At 46.3% G+C, this 22,910-nt stretch overlaps 1 protein-coding gene across 2 annotated transcripts in view; it reads left to right on the forward strand.

Moving 5' to 3' along the window:
• LOC119180929 (uncharacterized) overlaps positions 1–22,910 on the forward strand; it is a 261,732-nt gene that overhangs the window by 206,326 nt on the left and 32,496 nt on the right. For both annotated transcript variants that reach the window (XM_037432070.2, XM_075875195.1), the window contains 2 exons: positions 8,762–8,940; positions 9,889–10,028. In XM_037432070.2, coding sequence (XP_037287967.2) covers positions 8,762–8,940; positions 9,889–10,028 — 319 coding nt within the window. The remainder of the gene's footprint in view (positions 1–8,761; positions 8,941–9,888; positions 10,029–22,910) is intronic.

Here is a 22,910-nt window from a genome sequence, read left to right on the forward strand (position 1 = left end):
CGTCAAGGTAACACATTCATGTATGTCGTTTTAAACCACGCAATATAGAGTCCATAAATCTTTCGAATGTCGTCGGAGCATTACATCATCCGAATGGCGTAAACGTTGAACTCCTAAGGTCCGTCGGTCGTAACGAATGTCGTCTTTTCTTTGTCAGCTGCGTGCATCGGAATTCGCCAGTAACCTGATCTCAGGTCAACAGATGAAAAGTAGGACGCGGAATGCAGGCAGTCTAGAGCATCATCGATGCGCGGCAGTGGATAGACGTCTTTTTTTGGTAACAGAATTCAGTCGGCGGTAGTCAACGTGAAATCTCCACGTACCATCCTTACTAGAATGACGGGAGCAGCCCACGTACTTGCCGATTCTTGTATTATTCCCTTTTACAGCATTTATTGGACTTGTTCGTCGATGATCTTGCGCTCCGATGGTGCCACTCGGTAAGCCTTCTGCTTAATGGGATGCGCCGACTCAGTGTGGATCTGATGACGTATCCGGGACACTGGAATTAAGGGCCTTTGGCTCTTTTTAGAAAAAACGAACACTTTCGAGTGCTTAGATAGAACGTCGAGCAGTGTATGACGTTCGCTTTGGTCAAGTGATTTGCTGACCATTTGTAGCAATTGGGCAGCCTCTGAACCTTCTACGCCTAGAAGTTCATTTTGGCTTGTATAGGATCAACAAGCGCAACCAGCATCGTAGATGATTCGGGTCTAAATACTGCAAGTTTCATGCCGCCTGGCAAAACTGCAGGCTCCATGGAACTGTTCATTGTCCACACACTTGCCCGTCCATCAACGACTGACACTATACAATGGGGAATGAGGATGTTCTTTTTCAGGCACGCCAAGGAAATCGGTTCGAGCGTGGCGTCAGGCGTGACAGTTGTTACTGGAACATGTCACGGTAACACACACAACAGAAAATGCACGAACGACTGCGTCCACGGAGACGAAAAAGATGCATTCGTCCAGACAGGAATTTTCCTAGAGCGCTTTGTATCAATATATTTGACATATTTGTGCGGGAATAATGTGGGGACGATATCTAAAGAACCCAGGTCAGTAGAGACGTAAATTTAACCGCAAAACATCAAAATTAAGGCTTTAATTACAAGAAAAAGTAAAGGAGAAAAAGGCAGCATCCTAGACAGCGATATACGTAGTTAAAGTGACGAGATCAAGCAGGCTGGTTGACTATATGTTATTGTCTCGCTTCAGAGGAAGACACAGAGAGAAAAAGCGAAAGAACGCAAGGAGGTTAACGAAACGCACTTCTGGCTAGCTACACTGCCCTTGAGAACAGGCATTAAAGGGGGGGATTGGTGGTCAAAACAGGGACAGGAGTCAGACATGGAGCGCACGCTTTGGAAAGCCCGTGAAGTCGACAGGCGGACCTGTTGACTTTAGCGACTTCAGTAAGGCTTCCCTTGCCTCCTCCGTGTTCGAGACGCATGGACGTGGTTGCGGAATTTTCGCTGTACAACATAGCCTTCATGAAGTCCAGTTGGTTCAGAAGCACCCGTTGCAGGCTGTAGTGATTTCTGGCACGCTCTAACGCATTCCGCCCTCTCCGGCCACCAAAATACTTTCCGCAAACAAGTAACATGCCGGTTACGCAATGGCTGGGTGCGGTACAGAGTGAGGAATGCGCAAGCCACGCCGTTGTGCAGGCACTTCAACTGCAGTCGAAGCAACGACGGCCAGGGGCGATGCAAACACTCGTTAATCGAGCCACGCGCGACTGGTTACCCCAGGCTCGTGCCGCTTCAAGGACGCCCGCAGGAAACCTGTCGATCGACCGCCGCACCCTTTCCACACGACCACCACCCAGCGGAGCCACCATAACCTGCGCACTTCTCTGAACGCGACCGGGTTGGATGGACGAGACACGCGCAAGGTCGTCGTACTTTGCACTTTCGCTTTCCATCACCGCATCGGGCGCCCTGCCCAGTCTCGCGACGCCTATGTCTGTCTCTTTCTCTCTTTATTATTGCATTCACGTTGTTTGCATAGTGGTCGCTGCTCTTGGAAGGGAGGAGCCCGTCGTCTCCACTCGCCTCCATCTTCTTCTGCCTCCTCTTCTTTCTCGAGCAGCCCGGATTTTGTCTGTGCTCGCTGGCGTGGCTCTTTCCCTCTCGAAAAAGAATGATACGTCCGTGGCAGCCGTCTGGTGGGCTTCATTGTAAACGGGACGACCGGGTCCAACTCCCATTTTGTGTGCGCGTGCTCGCGTGCGCGGACAAAAGACATAAAACCGTCGTGGAAGATTTAGTGCGCAGGCTCAGCTATGATGCTTTCTATTGTCGCAGACAGTTGCGTTCAGCGCCACAAAGGACTGGGAATGCGTGGAAAGTATTTGAACGTCTCAACAGGGCTAAAGGATCAGTCATTCCGCAATTTTGCAGGGTGTATAAGGAATATAGCTTTAAGGCAGAAAACCGAGCGTATGGAATTATTAAGGCTAACGCCTTATATGCTTAATCAAACGTGAAAAGTGGTCATTGGCGTCCACACGAGTGGTAAATGTTTAACAGAATCAATGAGGCGCGAGTAAGATGAACACAAGAAGCGACATGAACGAACGCGTTCGTCCATATCACTTCTTGCGCTCGTGTCTTTTGTACCTTACTTATTCCTTCCGTTAAACATGTACCGACTAGTCCAACAAAAAGTTCTATTTTAATACGAGTGGTGCCAAAAATCATCGTCACTTGATGACGTCACTCATAGGTGTCGGCAGGATTTCGTGTTTGTAGGAGGGGGGGGGGGAGGCGGTCCACAAACGCTATTGGGAGAGCCCCGCCTAATGGAGTTCCCGTTGCTGGCGCTCGACCGTTGACACTGACTGCTCGGCAAGAAAATTCGCACCGATTTCGCGAGCCGCTTCGCTGGACGTGCGATTGCGTTGCGCGCCACGGTTCGACGCTACTGCGGCAGCGAAATGTGTCATTCGAGCGCAATGGACACAGAGACTGCGTAAAGCGCAAGGGCACCGAGTTTTGTTCTCTCCCGGCGTTTCCCGTTCTAAGGAGAGTTTTGTTCTCTCCCGGCGTTTCCCGGTCTAAAGAGAGTTTTGTTCTCTCTCTCTCGACGTTTCCCGTTCTCGAGGCACAATTAGCGACGTCAGCGGTTTGTTACTGTGTCGTCACGACGAAATAAGCCCTCATTGACGAAAAATATCTGTTGTGAATCGTTACGCAGTCTGCTTTACTACGCAGCCGCATGCAAGTTCTGCCTTATACTGCATGACTATCGTGCGCTATAAACTGATTTCACTTCGTTTTCTGTGTTTGGGACTGCGCAAGCAGAGATACCAGCGTGTAGTAAAAAAAGGCGTTATGTGACGAAAAATAAGTCACGAGGAGGAGACACTGATTGAAGGAAGGATTGTGTAGGCGAGAGAGAAGATATACTGTCTCGTCTTGCAACTCAGGATGGTTTAGAAGTAATCAAGGGAAAGTATATTGCGTCACATTCAATTGGGCATAAGCAATGTGTGCTCAGAAAATGTGCTTAAAGATTTAGTGTACTTGGTACTCTATTATTGGACAGCATAAATCCGTCCAATGGGTCTCACACTTGATGCGGCCGTGCTAAATAAACAGCTTTGGAAGGCTGTCATTGGAGCTATGTGTGTTTCGAAAAAGTGTAACGATTTTGAGCACTTCGTACTCAACTGTGGGAGAGCAGATATCCATCCCTTAATACGAAGCACTGATGAACCATCTTGTTTAGAAAACTTTATTGTCACAAACGTCAACAACATTCAACAGAACATTTTCTTTTTAAACACACAATAACAATGATGGCAGTACAGACTGGTTTAAGAGAATTTTATTTCCGGATATATCTTACGGCAACCGAAATCGCACCGCCAACGACGCCATCAGGGAATTTCACTGCGAGCATATCTCATCCCAAAAAAACACTTCGTGTTTGTTCCGGTTAGATGACAGGCATTTTCAGAACTTTTCTTCGTCATGTGTATAAAACATGCAATAATGTTACGAAACTAAAGCTATCTAAGGTTGCTTCAAAACTTTTAGACAAACGCATCTCAAGATGACAAATGCATTCATTGTCATCGTGGACCTCGCAAAAATTTTCAAAAGATAGAGCTCTACTACATGCAAATGTTCTTTCGTTTTTTTTTTTTTCCTTCTCAGGCCACTGATTTGGCTGGCACTCCCGTAACCGAAAGTCGATGTTCGCTTGAAGTTCGGTTGATACTAAGTCGCAATCTTAACATGTGGCCACAACGCGACGCAGGTCTGAATGCTCACTGAGCCGGAGTGAACATGTTCTGAACGGAACCTCGTTGCGACTTTTCTACCGGTCAAATGCCATCGGACAAATGTCATATGGAAAACAACATTCATTTTCAGGTAGTAAAGAGCAGCTATAGAACACTGCAGTCGTAATTCTGTTAACGTGCCGCAAAGCCCTGCTAGCTTGCCAGCTCATTTGAAGATTTTACGGCGCAGCCTATGACGCAGTCCGTTTAGACTCATTCTGACCTCTGTGAACTTCGATTGCAAACTTCAGACATATAGAAAATACGATTCTCGGTTTTAGATAGCTGAGAAACAGTCTTTCAAATGATATGCTACATTATTTGATAGCTAAAGCCACGCAAGTTCAACAATACACTATGTTGGGTCAGCTGGTGCATCGCGGTTATTCGAAAGACGTGGCGCAAGCTTTAAAAAAGCAAGAAAAACTTTGTCTCTTCTTCGCTCTTCTAGATTTCAGGCTCGCACCACGTCTTTCTAGTAGTCATGCAAGTTCCTTGACCGCTTTTGTCAGCCTTAGTGTTGCTGTTTCAAAAGTGCACATCTGTCCCTTTATTCTATCGATGAAGCAGCTCGCAGTGCTGAGAAAGTCTTTGAATGCAGTGCTTGGAACTCAGAAGCTTGTGCGTGAGAGCGAAACAAAAGAGGGTATCCGGGTCCTCAATGCCTCATTGAGTCCGCGTTGCCACTGGTAAGGGCTGTGTGCGCACGCAACTTTAGCTTCTGTGGAGGCGTCTATTGACAGCTTCCACAGCTAGGTCAATGTACTCGCTTTCTGGCCACGAGAAAAAAAGGAGTGGAAAGGAAGAGAGAAAAACGTGGCGAAAAGAATTCTTCGTGGGGCGATGTGATTCAAGCCCGCATTACCCACGATCTGATAGCAAGCGTTTTAATCACTCGGCTGTCCAGACCCGCTGAAAGATAATAGGATAGCCTTGTATAGTATCGAATAGCAAAAAGATAGAGAAGTAGTGTGAGAGCGAGGCGCAGAGGGAGGAGAGTAAGACGGAGGTGATAGAGTATATCATGGCGTATAAAGAATGAGAAAGATAAGCAGATGATTTTGATATGTGGGGTTTGACGTCCCAAAACCACCATATGATTATGAGAGACGCCATAGTGGAGGGCTCCGGAAATTTCGACCACCTGGGGTTCTTTAACGTGCACCCAAATCTGAGTACACGGACCTACAACATTTCCGCCTCCATCGGAAATGCAGCCGCCACAGCCGGGATTTGATCCCACAACCTGCGGGTCAGCAGCCGAGTACCTTAGCCACTAGACCACCGTGGCGGGGCAAAGATAAGCAGAAAGGCAAAGAAAGTGAGAAATAGATGATCAAATGGAAGGGAAAGGAATAATCGTCCCTGCAATTTCAAAAAAGTAAATATTCAGCAGTGAAGCACAGTGAAACTCCTGGGAGTTCCTCAAGAATACCTCCTGGTCACCACATATGGACTCTCTCAAAATAAGTATTGCCCGCGCTATAGGTGCGTTAGACAGGCCGCGGTATTGGCTACCAATAAGCGTGAAGCACCATATTTATGACGCGCTAATACAGTCCCGTTTAGCATACTGTCTTGCAGTTTGGTAGACGCAGTATAATTTAGAATCGCTTCAAATACTTCAAAACCGTGCACCTCGGGCAATAGAAAACTTGGGACGTGTGGTAAGCACCAAAACGTACTATTCCAAGAGTAAAATATTAAAGATGTCCAAACTTCCATACATTATGCGGCAATTTCAATCTGACAAACATTCCTTCCAGAGTAAATACAGTGTGAAAAAGCCAGGCTATACTTCCAGAAATAGTATTGTAAATACAAAGCATAGTACAACAATTTTCGGGCAACAAGAAGTTGCTGTTGAAATTTCTAACGTCCTCAATGACTGTGCCTTAACCAATCTCCTCAATTAATCTCCTCAATTCCGGAATCAGGAAGCAAGCGTTTCAAGTACGATAGAGAGAGAAGTAAACTTTATTCGCGACCAGGCGCGTGTTATCTTCGCCCAGAGGTGGGTGACTTCCTGTCACACACAGGTCCCGTTAATAAGGGAGGCGATCGCCGGGCTAATTCCAAGGGCCGAAGTATCGGCCCCCCCGAACCGCACCACGAAAGCGTGGACAATTTAGAAGTGGTCCTTTTTGGCGCGCCAGCGGACGCCGGCTGTGGCCCAAAGAACAAGTCAGAGCCGAGAGTTCATAAACAAACAAAATTATATTCTCAATAAAGGCAGATCGAAAACAATACACAAAAATGTACACTACACAATAGTTGCATACAATATGTCACCAATCAAACCAATCAAACAACGTACTACACAGTACAATCAGCCACACTCGAAACAACGGACACAGACAACAATACGCACTACAATGCAGTCGCATGCATTGAACAACCAAGACACTTAAAGACTAAAGAGATAGAAAACCTATTCAGTCCAAAGTTCTTGGAACGAAAGTCTAGATGATACTCGTCCGAGAATCACTCACTCAAAGTCCAGCGTTGTTGTCGTTCCGCAGCCCTCGAAGTTTCTCTTCCAGGAAACCTCGCCGAAGTTTCTCTTCCAGGAAACCTCACGTCTTCACTTGGCCACTCTCCAAGCTTCAAACTTCTTCGCCGGAAACACGTCGACTTCACACACGCAGCTGTTGCCACGCGTCTTCGCTCGATAGACACACGCTCTTGCCTGTAGCTCGAGCCTTCACCCCTCAGGTGGAAATCCTCTTCATCTCCTGCTTTGTCGCTACGGACAAAACCTTCGCCGACTACACGGCGGAATCCCTACGCGCTCTGGCGTTAACTTCCGTCTTCTCCTGATCTCTCATCTCCGCTGCTCGGTTAAATACCTTCCGCGCGACATTCCAGAAGGTTCTCATCATTTCGTCGGCGCGATACGCAGCGAAGGCTGAGAAGAGGGCGAGACGGTTGGAATGCCCTCCGCGGCAGATGACTCAGCTCGGTATGACCACGCCTATTTCCTTCTGGAACTTTCCAGCGCTTGCTCGGCCGCCGTTGTGGGGTGAGGAGGTTCGTCGGCGAAGCCACGCTTCCGAGAGGAGAGCGCGCGCCCCGGGGAGCCTTGGATGTTTGTTTTCTTTTTTTCTTTTGACCTCGCGGCGTCTCTTTCGCGCGTTATCGCAAGAATTTGGCGGCACGCCCATTTTTAGCGCTCGTTCTGTGACACTTCCTCATTCCAGGTAGCCACGGATAGCCGCCGACGCAAAGAGCACTCACCAGCCGGAGCGAGCTGGTCTTCAGGTTTTACCGGCGTCAGCAACGCCTCCCACTGGTCTTCTGGATTTTTTCGTACGCTGCGGTCATCCATGAGCGGGAGACTCGAGTTGTTTCGACAGCCCCACACCATGTGGTACAGGGTGCTTGCAGAGTCCGGACAATATTGACAGTTACTGCTGTAGTTGCTGGGGTACATTGCGTGTATAGTATACCGTGCAGATATAGGTGCCTGTCTGTAGCTGTCTCCAGATCACGGTTTGCTCTCTACTCAACATTTTGTTAGCAGGTGCATAGCGGCGGCGTTGCTTCCGGTAGTGCGCAAGTACGTCGGAGTATTTTCTCGATATTGGCTCCTCTGCGTTTCCGGAGTCCGAGTATCGCTGCGGAGAAGCCAGCTGTATAGGCTCTCGGGCAGCGGCAGGCGCCGCTCCGTTCCCCGCTAGGGATTCGTGCCCCGGTGTCCAGAGGATACTTGCGGCTTCAAAGTCGCACTTTAGGATGACTTGAAGGGATGGTCCTTTTTGAAGTTTCCCTTTTGAAGTTTTGATCTCTTTAGAAGTTTGAAGCACGCACTAGGAACGAAATATCGCTATCGCGTTTAACTCTTAGAAGAGAAGCTTAAAGGTCCCCAATTTTTTCTTAACTACTTACTGGTTGCCCGTGGGTTCTCGTTAGAATAATCTGGAGGGCTTTCGGCAGAATTCAACGATGTTTCCGGTTGGAGTGCCCAGATAACTGCTTTCGGGTCAAGGTCGCACGAAGGCGGCCGGCACCAGCAGCCTAAAGCATTCCAGGTTTAAATGCTAGAGGGTGACACGTTTGGGTCAGCAGATCAATAATGACGTGGGTTGCAGAGGGCCGCCACGCGTCCTATTTCTTCATTAAAAGTCTTCCCATAATCGGAAAACATCACTTCTAGCTGAATTCGCAATACAGCTCACTAAGGTGCACGTCCAACAGTTACCCATGAACTCGAAGCAAACCACTAAAACATCGAAAGAGAGAGAGCGAAAAAAAACCTGCGGGCAGAAGCAGGCACAGTGACACAGCGGTCGCTAAATAAGAGATAACAATACCTGCAATAAACAATAAGCAAAACCAACCTTTGATCGATGAAGGAAGTTAGACACAAGTGCGAACGAAACCAAATGACTAACTCTAATTACAGCGATCTGTTTCAGACCGTGAAAGCAGGGTCCTTACAGTCCTCGCTTTTTCTCGTTCACAGTGGAAATGCGCTGCGAGGCGACCGCCATGACGGCCATCATCCAGGTGACGTCATCGTTCCGCGGCCGAGTCTACGCCGTGGGCCACCCGCACCAGTGTTTCTCGTCTTCCGTCACCGACACGGGTCACGTGGCGCTGACGGTTCCTCTGCACGGACGGCAGTGCGGCACCAAGAACCTGGTACGCACCTCGGCTGCTGTTTCTCGTTTTTCTCTATCTTCGTTCGCTATGTAGGAGACGCAAGCGGTGCTTCTCACTTACTGTGATCTCGATTATGCGCGCACTCTGAGAGGCTACATCGTCGTGTTAGACGTCACACACGAACAGATGCTATTAACGAAAAATTCATACAAATCACCACTCAGACGCCGACGGCTATCTAATCTGACGTGTCCATATTGTTATTGCAAAAAAAAAAGACAACCTTGTCTTCTTGTACGACGTACGACGTGCCCCTGTTTCGTTCACCCGGTTCCATAACCATGCATATAGGTTATAAGTGACAATATCTAAAATCACAGCGCGGAAGTCGCAGCCACGGCGATAATTTCTGCAATAAATCTTTTTAACATTCACAGTGAAAACTTGCGAAACGACTTGTTGACCAATACATAACGACCGCACACACACAAAAAGCACGAAAAATACGATTAAAGTCGAACAGTCTGACAGAGCGACTAACTAGAGGGTGGTATAGGTGTCGTTGATTGCCAACCTGCCACATACATTAGGACACAATTCTGCAACGTTCTGCAGCGAAACAAGGGCTCGCGCGTTGGGCGCTTATACACCTTTCCAGGGAAGGGAGAAAAAAAAAAAAAGAAACGCCGCCTTGTTTGGCTGCGCGCGGGAGTACAAAGGCGGCCGTCACAGCTTCGCATGTGCACTTTTGGGGGGTCACGCCAATTTGCGTAGCCCAGAAATGACTATGGGTGGTGCCCAGGGAGCCGCTTTGAAAACGTCTCTAATATTACTAATATAATTCATTTGCGGATATGCGTCAGCGTTTAAATCATGGCTTTCAGGAGTATGCAAGTACCATAATCTGCAAGGGGATCTTATAGTACGCCATTACCTGCTATGACCACAATATTTCCCTTACACGCCGTCTTGCCTGCATCCGCACAGGGCAACGGGACATTCCTGAACAGCATCGTCGTGCAGCATCATCCGTACGTGCTGCAGAGCTCCGACAGGCGGATCGACATCTCCTGCGACTACGAGGAGGTGGAGCGCAAGCTAAGAGGCGGCAAGCAGGTCCTCGAAGGGTAAGCGTTGCCTCTTTCAACTCTCTCGTCCTTAGCACTAGTGCGAAATGTGCCAGGGGGCTCTGTCACAAGAAAGGAAGGACAATAGGAGGAGAAGAACGGCAGGGAGGTTAACCAGCCTATAGGCAGCTGGTTTGCTATCCTGCGCATGGGAAGGGGATGGGGGAGATGAAAGATAGAGAGCAGAGAGGGACACAAAGTACTGAAGGATCCTACTACTACCAAGACGAGACCTCGCTGAATAGACTAGCATCAACGAAGGGAATAGAAAAAAGCGCTGGTTCTTAGATGAAATATCACAACAGTTCCAGACTGGCCATTTTAGGAGCGAAGCTCCTTAAGGCGTGGGCTGTGCGTCCCCTGTATGTAGCCACCTCTCGTTCAGTTCTAAGTATTACGCTAGCCACCGCCCGATCTAAAAGGTACAGCCATATCCATCCGTCCATCCGTCCGTCCATCCATCCATCCATCCATCCATCCATCCATCCATCCATCCATCCATCCATCCATCCATCCATCCATCCATCAGTCAGTCCGTCCGTCCGTCCGTCCGTCCGTCCGTCCGTCCGTCCGTCCAAAAGATGCAAGATGTTATAAACTAGACGGCGGTACGTGTAGTTGATTATGAAAGATGCGAGGTGTTATAAAATAGGAATGATGCCACATATGGCGCGTGTCATCGTTCGATATAGTGCGGCGACGTACGCTAGGGGGAGCGTTGCAATAAAATCGAGTGGGCAAAATGTACGGAGGATTCATGGTTTACCAGGTTTACCTCCGGAGCTTCGCCCACTCATCATCATTCACTTCGTGGATATGGCGGCATTTTTTTTGGGATGACTGTAAAAGAGTACATAACACTAATAACTAAAGAAACAGGACAACACTGGCGCATTCATGCGGCTGTAACATCGATGGTATGAAACAGTGAACGGACGTGTCGCTTGCGATTTCCAAAGCAACTTTTGTGGTTCACCTTATTTTTTACCGAGCTTGATTTTCTGACCACCGTTCAATTATAATGTATCAACTTTGTATCGTTCATCTATATTTCCTCGTGTAGGGTAATCACAACTTCATCCTAATCAACGCACGCCGCTGTAAAACCTCATCATTTTTTGTATAACTCTGCATCTTTTCTTATATATATATATATATATATATATATATATATATATATATATATATATATATATATATATATATATATATATATATATATATATATGCGGAGCGTTATGTCTCAAAACCACCGTATCATTATGAGAGACGCCCACCAGTAGAGGTGCTAGCAGAACGCCAACCGGTTCCGAAAGTATCATCGTTGAAAGTGATACAAGCTGATTCACCGGAAGAACTAACAACTTGATGAGTAGCTTCGCGCAACGGCAGATAAAAAAAATAAAACGTCCATTTCATACGCAGTTAGTGCTTGTTTGACTCGTGATTGACTGCGATATAACCCTTGATTTATGTGAACAACCCGACGTCGAAACTTGTGGTTAGGAGATGCGTTGCCTCGAGCGAGTAGGTGCTAAACTTCAACGCCTGACTGGATAAAACTTGTTTGAAACATGCAAGTTTGCAGACGATATGAATGATTAGAACGATCGGAAATCCATCGACCCCATTTGAAAGCAGTGAGTAACAATAAAATGAAGCCGCGCTCAACATGCAGTAAGTTAACGCGAACACCAAGCGGAAAAAAGAAAGCGGCAAAAGAATAGGCTTTATATTACACTGAGGTACGCTGCGTAGTTAAGATGGTATCGACGTGTTATTCGAGACGGCCTTCATTACTTTGGATTGGTCGTTATCTCTCGTCGGACGTCGGCGCAGCGCAGAAGTATCGCTTCCTTGTCAATAAAGCAATAATAGATGAACCATTTCGACGATTGCGTTTTCTGTTTTCAGGTTGGTTCTCATCGGAATGGATAGATATTTCGATCACAATCTTCATTTCGCTGCACCGGATGGCAGAAGAGTGCCGGTACATTTATTTAGTCTGTGCGTGCGTGTCTGTTTTTTATTTGTTTTTCTCTGGGTGGACGGCGCAAGTTTTATCAAATCCTCTGATCCGAATACCCTCGCGCCACTGTGCACCAAGCCATTTCTCAATTTCTCGCCTAGGCCAAGCTGAAAGAAGAGGTCAAAATACTCCGGTTACCGAGATCCATCGATATTTGCGGATGGCGTTGCCATGTGTTGAGATCATTTTCTGCAGGCTTGTTTGCGAAGCGGGGTGTGTGGCTTGTAAATGACTAAGTTCAGCGTTACGAAGGTGCACTGACGTGTGCGAGGTACAACTTAGTGTTGCTTCACGATAGTGTGTTCGCGCTTTGCGACGTTCGTATGGGATTTCCCGCAACTAACAGCTCTGCGCAACACGGCGTGCATGCCTCTTAATCGTATAGTCACTTTTACACGAAATGCCCCTTATAAAAGTCTTCATAGTTATTCTGATGTTTCTTTTTGACTTTCACCATTTATTATTTTTTTAATAGAATTCTTTTTGGTGGCATTCCAACTGAATAGCATGCGCGTTTTTCAAAGAGCTGCAAGGGCCTTACTTGCAGTCCCCCGGCCTGTGTAAACTCCACTACGAACAAAATCAACGAAACGGAACGCGACGGAGAAAAGTGACCACAATACAGACCCAATCGGAATGGTTTATTTCCAACACCAATTTTCCCCATCCCAAATCAGGGTAGCAAAACGGCTCCGCCATCTGGTCAACTTACGCGACTTTACCTGTCCGGAACGTAACACTCAAATTTCGCTTAGGTGTCCTATAGTAGAACGTTTGAAATAAAACGGCGAAGAGAATAACAGCGCATGGCCGCCCGCGTTTAGATATAAGAGGTGCCCTCTTCCCTGGAGTCTGGGCTTCAAAACGCTTATACACCCGAACGCCGCTATAACAAAGTAGATGCGAGACCTTAAATTAGTTATATCCGGCATACGTTGTTAGTTATATCCGCAAAAGTCGGCTGCGAAAAATTGGAAATCCGCCTTGCCCATAAATCCTAGATACAAAAAGGCACTAAACCCACCATATACGCAGTTGGTAAAAAATTGCTACTCACGATGTTCGGGCGGTGGCGCAACCAGTGAAGTGCGTGTTTGTCCGATGGAACACCGAGTTTCGTGGAACTATTTCTAATGAAGAAAGAATATGACAGGGCCTTTTTACGATTTATTTTACTTTATGCTCTATTCCTTTCCAGTTCTTACGTTCGCTCGAATTAAGTGTTTCAATGTTACAGATGATGTCACGGCGCCTCTCTTGTATTCTGTTCCAATAGCACACGTAACATGAATAAACGCCATTAAAATGAAGTATGACCAATCAAAGTTATTGTTTATTTCATTATAACCGATAATACGCCATGTCAGTGTTCGTAATAACGAGGGTAAATCGCAGCCCTGAATGACTGCAACACGAAGTATACAGGCACAGTTGTTTCACAACTGTCGTCTTTGGACCTGGATAAAATGAACGGCAGTCTAATGTTGCTCCGTTCTTTCTTGCCTTACATTACAAATTGTGGACAGATATTGCACATACAAAAAACGTCCACGTTTACGGAAGCCTACACATTTTGACATTTAACGTACGATGATGTGTAACTCTCCCGGGACCCAAAACATCAAACTGGTTTTGGTAAGTTGTGTGAAATGGAATACTGTGGTTATTCTATGTATAATCGGAACTTCCTCACTGTAATTTTGAGACCTTTACATGTATAGGGGCATATCGGGCAATTTGCATTTGATTTTGGCAGGCGGGGGGGGGGGGGGGTATTATGTACGTGCGTGAATTTGTATGTGAGCATATATATATATATATATATATATATATATATATATATATATATATATATATATATATATATATATATATATATATATATATATATATATATATATATATATATGTGTGTGTGTGTGTGTGTGTGTGTGTGTGTGTGTGTGTGTGTGTGTGTGTGTGTGTGTGGAAAATCACCATGCTTGCTATGCCAGTGTTAATTAACACGCTCTTGCAGAGAGAAAATTCGCATAATGGACCTCGTCGTCGTCGCCATCTTTCGGACCTCGAGAACGGTTACGCCATTCTCGAGGTCCGAAAGATGGCGACGACGATATTGCGCTAGAACAGGAGCTGCTACATAAGAGCGGCTGCCGGCTATGACCCGAGCACGTTTCATCCTTTCTCAATGCGCCTTGCGTAATCGCAGGCCGCCAGGCCTCTTCATAGGCGCGCCTGTAAATTGATCCAGAGCAACTATAGTTGTGGGCTCGCACCCTTGAAACAACGATGATTTGATTGAAACGCATACCGCCAACCTCGCAAGTCCCACGTTCACTGTGTCCGATATATGGGCGGGAAACAAAAAACCTTTCGAAATGTCGTAAGTTTCCGTGTCACCCTGGTGCCACTGTTAGGTCTTTTATATTACTGTATATATCTTGCGTCTTGCTGTCTTTTGTTTATTAATTGTCCACCTACGGGGTAAAGTGGTTGCGGTGCACGGCTGCTGGCCCGGCTTCGTGGGTTTGATGCCGGCCTAGGCGAACTCATATCGATTCAGGCGAAATGCTATGTTAGTGCACGTGGGTTAAAGGACGCCAGATGCGCGATATGTCCTGAGCTCTCCTCCACTTCAGTGCACCTTCTAATCATATTGTGGTTTTATTGGTACGTAAAGCCCCAGATATTGTAAGTTGTCAGAGTACAAATATCGGATTTTCGAACGAAAGCGGGCATTATACGTCACAACGACATCGATTTCAGGGTGCTGTGTAATGCGAATGGCGGAATGGCCTTTAAGAGCATAGGTGTGCGTAGGAGAAGGGGGAGGACAGGGGGGAAAGCGCAGATTCAGCCCCATGCATTGACAAAAGAAGGAAGGGAGGACGGACGGCAGAAGACATGCAAATAGGGCGAATTGGTTAGGCTACAAAAAAATATAGAACAGCATTTTTTTTTAAACACAAGACGAAATATAGATGAGACTAACGCGGCTGCAAGTTCAATTCACTGAGCAAGAATTCTGGGAATTCTGAATAAAACTGAATTTTATAAGTGTATGCACAAAAACTCACTACAGCCGACGTCCGAGCGTAGAGCGAAATAAATTGACGCTTTAATTTTCACTACACAGAGCTCAGAGCTGCAGTGTGTTTGGGTGAATCTCGGAACTTCCTGATAAATTATGCGCTGACTGTTGAGCGGCACCGTAAGAATCTCGCGTGAACTCCGCACGGTGATTATGTTTGCGCACTGAAGCAGCGGGAGTAGGCTATAAATATTTTCTTTTTGATGAAGAACTTGACACTGCATTAAGCATTATGCCAGCGGGCTCGCGCTGCTTAATGACCTGCGGAGACGCATTCCTCTGCGAGGTTTAGTATTACGAAAAAAGTTTTAACGAGATTTTTCGTCTGTGCATGCTTATTTTTTCGCTTGGACTCATAATGAAATGTTATGCACGCGGCCTACCCTGAAGCTCTCTTTTAGGTGGTCAAGAAAGAATGAAAATAAATAAATAAATAAATAAATAAATGAATAAATAAATAAATAAAAGATGTACGAGACGTGGTTCAATGGTTTTCTTTTAATCGCTATAACTCATTTTTAAAACTTCCCTTTGCGGCAAAGAAAGCATGCCATTAACTAACATCAGGGCACGTTTGATTTTGACAATATTTGCGGTAGTGGTGCTTCACCGCATATGGCAACGAGCACCAGCGTTACACTCCCGGACACGCACACGAAGGGAGGACACGGGCGCCGAATTACAACCGATTTTTTATTACAGAATCGCTCAAGTTGGCTACGCATGCACTGTTCAACGCATGACGTGTGCCTATAGTGGAACAATCAAAAACGAACGGCGGCTCGTCACGCAGCAGCAATCGATTGCCTTGCAGAAAAGCATCACACAGCAAAAGATAGACGGCAGTATGTACCAGTGCCACGTGTTAATACCCGAAAGCTTTCTTTCTTTCGGAGCTGTTTTATTATTTATTTATTTGATTTGCATACACAGATACACAAGAACGCAGGGGAAAGAGGGAGAGAGCAAGCTGGCAACTGCCACCTGGAAGGGCACGACGCCTGCTAACTCTTTCGGGAGGAGGGAAGAAAACAGAGGAAACAAAGATTAGAGGGAAGAAAGAGGAAAGAAGATGAGGAAGAAAAAAAAATGACGAAGACTTCGGCGAGTATGAGTGGAAAACACATAAATAAGAAATAATATTTAAAAAACACCGTCTATAAAAGGGTGGCCATGTCCGTTTTGTTCATATATAAGCTAGATAAACTTATACTCAACCAATGCATCCTGCCTTCCTCTCTGATGATTTGTGTGCGTGTCCATTGTGCAAGCACCGGGTGTACGTACGCTGCCATATGCCGCAACGACTTACGAACTAACACCGAAGTACGTTTCAGGCTCTAACTTTAATAATACACTTGACTAGAAACCGATTTCTCAATCGAGTGATTTCGGTCATCGTTAGACGTCTGAGACAACCCTGACATATCACGCGCGTAATATTCGGATCAATCGCAGGGTTTCCAAGGAATCAATCATTTCGTCATTTCACAATCGACCATCAGTTGATACAGTTTCGTGTTATGCATTGATATGGCATTAATGATGCAACGTGAATAGTGCTTCCGTGGCTGTTTCGCTGACCGTCGAATTGATTTACATTCGGTGGAGACTCACATTGAGAACTTCGTGTCCCAGGGGAAGAAGTAAAGATTGTCTAAACTTAGCGGCGACGGCAACTGAAAAAAAAAAGAAAATAAGTATTTAAAGTCTTCACGTAACAGCCAGCGCTTCTTTCTTTTCCTACTAACGCCCAACAGTGACTCGTGTAACCATCTTATAGACCTCACGGTTCTAGCAGTCCTAAACCAATCTTCAACTGTAGGAAAATGAGAACGTAAGGCGCACGCTTGTTCTTGTGGCGAATTGAGCTTCAAAACGAAGAATGCCTCCCGCCCGGCTCCCACCCACTAAATACCCTCCCCCCGCCCTCATCAGAAAGGCTTTATCCGCGGCCCGCCCCCTGCAAGCACAGTGAGAACACAGTGTATAAGTTGTCCTTTCCCACCTCCTTGTCCTCGGCAAACTAAGTCTTAAAAAAAAATGGCGCTATCCCTGGCTCCAGAAACTCTAACGTTATTTACCCCTGCTATCAATTGGTTAAAACAGTCGTGCGTTAATGCGCAAGGACGCAGCACAGACATCGCACGCAATGTCAACCCCCCCCCCCAAAAAAAAAAAAAAAACGGCAATGACGTCGGCCACTCACCGCCCCCAATCACCCAGTGGCGTCACACCAAGCGTAAATCTGCGTTCCGTCAAATTCTTCGACACGGCCATACACGCAAGACCGCGTTTTGCGCCGTTTCGATCGATGCGAATGCACGGCAGCTACGTTGTGTTGCTAACAACGTGCCGTTAAAAAATCCCAGCCCAACCTGTGATAACGAAGGAACCGCCCTCTTGAAGGCTTAATAGCTAGAGCTCGCAAACAGGAACGCAGCGAATTCGAATAACACGGTGATCATAGCGCTACAGAAGACGTACACGTGTGAGACAGAGGACAAGTCGGTCCTCTGTCTCTAACACGTGTAAGTCTTTCGCAGCGCTGAAATCAACCATGTTATGTAATCACCAACACAACGAACAACAACTTCTCATTAGGAATCATATTAAGCGCACGCGCCTCCGACGAACCGAGAACGACGCGATGATTGAACCAAATGCGCGCGAACAAAGCTTGGATGTAATACCCCAGCTCCTCTGAGCGAGCCCCGAAAGAGGGATTCACATTCTCTCGTCGAGCTCGGAGAAAAAATACATACACACATATACACGATCGCGGGAGTGGAAGTGCGCCGATTCGTTCCAATAAGAACGCCTCCTATGAGCTCAAGACTCCGTTGCGTTTCCAAGCTCGCTTTATTCAGCTTTCGTTTCCTCGCATAGCTGTATAGCCTCGTTTTCACACTCCCTCGCACGCAACAGTCGTTATGACAGTCGTTATGAGTAAAAAAAAAAAAATAATGTCGAGACAGTGCTCTCGCATATCATCCTTTGTTCTCTCCGCAGCTTCCGCTGTGCCTCATCGTCATCTGTCCGTGTTTCATCATCATTTTCTTCCCTTTTCCTCTCACTCACTTACCTCGCAGTACCTCTTCGATGCTTTGCGAGGGGACGCTAATCGAGCGTTTGTGCAGGCTCCGTTGTTGCATTCCGCATATCGGGTAGCGTGCACGTCGATACGTTTCTTTTTTTTTTTATCTTGCTTGGTTTCGTTTTCTGCGCAATGCCTTTCGTTAATCTGTTCTCTTCACCAGGATACACACTGATCAGACACTAATAGTTTAGAGACTTATCATCGCGTTCTTCCTTTTCTGTTACTATATATAGCTTCTTATTTGCCGTAACGCCTGGTCTTCCTTTTCTGTATCTAGTTTCCTGTAAGTTGTAACGTCCAGAAGGCTCTTCACGGGTTCGCTTTTTTTTTTTCTGTTCCAATCTCGACGAGTCGTAACAAGCTCCTCTTTACTTTTTCCATCTAGGCCGGCTTCTCTCGTGAAGTTGAACATCAAAGCGCGCTGAATTGGATAAGAAAGACACAAGGATGAAAAGCAACGGGACTGAAGTATATAGAAAGCACGTTTGCCATCGTGGAGTGTGTTGAATAAGGGATTAGAGCGACGCTCGGAATATGCGCGGCTGCGCCCTTTGTGATTGCGCCCAAATGAGATATGCATGCGATGTTCAAAAAACTTAAAGGATCGGTGGAATTCGGCACTCGGGAGGAACCTTACTTGCACGCAGCCGATAATGCTTAACTTTCGCGCGAGCGACTGTTGGAAATGATGCCGCTGTGCTTGCTCTTTTTCATCAAATTTTGCGTCGCACTAATTTACATCGCAACCTGTTTATTTATATATATTTATTTTTTATTTATACATATATTTATTTATTTATGTCCAATCCACGCAGGGAATCATGACAGGGTGAAAATTGCAATGAAGAACATTGCAAGATAAAAAGACATAAAGACATAAGCATATTGAAGCGAAATACAATTATACAATAAACAATAAAACTAAAAAAGTGGACATACAATATTGAAAATATAGACAATGGAAAATGAAGATAATATATAAAATCGCGTTAGATAAGTTATGTCATTGTGTTGCCGACAAACGGCCGTTAATAAATGGTTTGTTGCAACGAAAGTGGCAGTGAAGAATGAGAGAGAGAGAGAGAGAAAATTCTGGGTTAAATCAGATAAATGTGCACCACTGGTGTTCAGCGTATGCTGGAGCATTTACTCAAGGTTCATTGGCTTAGGCTGTACGGAAAAACCAAGTTTATTCTACTGTTCACAATATCTTTCTGCTTTCGAAACAAAAAGAACAGTACCAAGGAATCTCAGAGAAGCATGTGAGAGTGTTAGCATAATCCTCCCCAACACACACACACACACACACACACACACACACACACACACACACACACACACACACACACACACACACACACACACACACACTTACCAAATATAAAGTAACACAAATAGTACCGAAGCTACAGCGTACATTAAGCGGACGTCGGAATAACCTGCAGCCGGCCAGCTAATTACCATACTGAAGCACCCTCGAGTGCGACAAAGATTATAATAGAAGGTGGTAGAGCGGCGAAGCAAGCAGCGTCGACTAATGAGATGCGGTAAGGTTTTTCTTTTCTCGGCCGCTCCGAGAGTGGCATTAGCAGGAAACGGTGAAAAGAGAGAGGCAGGAGCATCAATAGCAGCAGAGGACGTGGGGGGGGGGGGGGGAGCATAAACGCGTTGGGGCTTGTATCTCCGTTCGGGAGGTGCGCGCTCAGTGTGCACCCAATAACCTGGAAAGAAAAAGGGAAACGGCGGGAAGAACGAGAGCTCGCAGTCCCAACTGTACGGTGCTCAATCCGGCTGTCTATAACGACGGAACGTCGTGCGCGAAACACAGCACGGGCGACATCTGCAGTCGCAAATGCGCCACATCTGAGCATGCGCGGCGCCGGTGATGTGCCTGCCTCGCACAATACTAATCGCTGTTTATCGCCGCGGGATGCAACAACCGCTTTGGCCGTCGAAAGCGCTCTGGGCAATTTCGCGAAAAAAAAAAAAGAAAGACGAAGTAAAACCGTTCCCACTGTGATATGGTATCACGAAGCGAGATTATTTCTTTTTGCTGTTGATTTTTTTCGATAATGTAATGTTGACAGCGCTTCGACGGCCAAAGCAACCATCGGGGCCGCGGAGATAACGAAGGTTGGAAACTGCAGGGCAGGCACATCATTGGCGCCGCGCATGCTCAGATGCGGCGTGTTTGCGACTACAGATGTCGCTCGTGCTGTTCCGCGCGCGACGCTCCGTTGAGCACTGTACGTTTGAAGGGATGAACTGACGTCGTGCGGTGTCAGATCAGTCGTATCTCCCGGATGCGAGATTGACCATGCGAAGGAGGTGACGGGTTTTGGGAGCTTCACTTCGATCACGGAAGTGACGGCACGTGAAATGAGTGACAAGGACATTTGCCACGTGATTGTGGATATTCACAGGTCGCGATCGTCGGCGCCCACGTCGTTATTTCTTTGCGTCTAATCCTTTGGCAAGCGTCCGCGGCGCAGCTTTGAATTAAAAAAGGACGCAAAGTTGACAAGATGTGCACATGTCAGTGGTTGGCAGCCGGATGCACTTCCGGCGTTCGGCGAGAGCCTTTTCGTTATCGTGCGGTAACCCGTAAGCTCCGTATTTTTTGCTAATGATATATTTTTTTTAGTTGACTAAGTATATAAGCCGCTTATTATAGTACATCCGCCGACATCAGTTATGTTAAGCCTCGGATAAACCAAATATTTTTTTACTAGAGGCATGAGGGGTTATGTTCCTACTTGCATAATGGCAGTCTTTAACCATGTGCGTGTGCATTGCAGCATTGTAAGTCACGTGCAGTGGGAGTGACTCCGTCTAACGCATTGCATATCAGCAATGCACGTGCGTGTACACACAGACACGCCGAAGTGTGATGAATAGCATGCTGCGTAGGCGAGCAATTGGTGGTTCCTGTCGTAATTGCGTTGTCAATTACGTCGATGAAAAGAGCAATATCGCAAAACCTTTTTTTCTGTTTCTTGCGAATGTTCCTTAAAAGGTATAGCTCTTCGTTTTTTTCTCTCTAGTAGTCCTTCGAAAAATGTATAAAGCATAAGAAATGATGCTTTGATATACAACAAACTAACACTTGTATGCAGTAATAATTGACTCGAGCAGAACAGCAGTTCAAACATGTGTTTTAACGCCGTGCAAGCGACTGTAACCAGTAATACTTTTTCGCATCATTGTGCCAGTATAAATACGAAGCCACGCTTTTCACTGTCCTAAACAGATATGTAACGTGTAGAGCTATGGAACCATTCGCCAAACTTTTCAATTTAATGTATATATGAAACTACTTTATTGTTACGCACACTGCAAAATTTTTATACCCTTAAGGGAGTATTTTTCTACCATGGGCAACACCATTTTAGTCTGTTTAAAAATGCCCTAATACATAGGGTGTATTAGGGCGCACGTTAAAGAACCCCAGGTGGTCGAAATTTCCGGAGCCCTGCACTACGGCGTCTCTCATAATCATATGGTGGTTTTGGGACGTTAAACCCCACATATCAATCAATCATTACATAGGGTGTAAAGATGTGTTAAACTAAACATTCAGCGGTGTTTATGATCACCTTTAAACTATGAGTGTTATATCAAGCTACACCCTACGAGTGGGTGTAACACGTAAAAACACCCTTGAAACGATGGCAGTGAAATATATGAGCATATTTGATCAAATGAAGCGCAATCAAAGGGAAAACAAATGGAGGGACGCACAGCAGGAAACGATTAGTCCAGTGTGTCTCTTTTGTGGACCCTTTTATGGCACTCCATTTCATCAAAAATGCATCAACAACTGGTCCTATATAACAGTTGAGGGGTGTTCATAAACACCTATGAAAGTAGGGCGTAACGTCTCCTTACACCCTACGTTTACAGGGTGTTTCTAAACACTTTAAAAGGTGTTGCCCAAAGGACAAAGGTACACCCTTAAGGGTGTATATATTTTAGCAGTGTATACACTATTCCAAAACTTCAGCGTGTTTCCGTAAAATCCTACCGAACGCATCCAGCATATATATTGAAAACATACTGATTCGGCAAAGAACCTTATGAAATTATTGGAATCACCCGCGGAACTCGTCAGGAAAACTAGTATATGAGACGCGGAGTGTATTTCTGCATTGTTGTTTAGTTACCTGTACAACTCGCACGCGTATAGTAATTCCCATAGCGTAGAAGTAGCCTAGACGTACGTGCATTAGTAAACGGCGGTGCTTCGAATAAATGCTCAAGTTTATACAGGGACTGCACCCCGTGGCGGCGCACACGCATTCAGGACGAAGCGCAGCCGGCATTCACCGCGTCGAATCGAAAGGCAGGAGCCCCGCGGTTCGTATAAGAGAGCAGCAACACTTTCGCATACAACCACTGAGACAAAGAAACAAACTAATACAAAGACAGCAACAGCGAAGCAAACGGGGACCGCGTGATGGACGTGGCTAATGACAGTGTCGGCCCCGGATCCGAGCCGTCGCCCAATCCGGGCGCGCCTCCGTACACATACATACTGCAGGCTGCTAGCTCTTCGCGTTTTCGCCCATGGAGGTCTACCCCCCCTCCCCCTCCCCCTCAGCATTGCTCGGGCCCTGCGGGCATGGTGGGCGCGCTATAGAAGCGATTATTACGGCGGCTTCA

This window comes from Rhipicephalus microplus, chromosome 10 (genome assembly GCF_043290135.1).
Source record: "Rhipicephalus microplus isolate Deutch F79 chromosome 10, USDA_Rmic, whole genome shotgun sequence".
Taxonomy (NCBI): domain Eukaryota; kingdom Metazoa; phylum Arthropoda; class Arachnida; order Ixodida; family Ixodidae; genus Rhipicephalus; species Rhipicephalus microplus.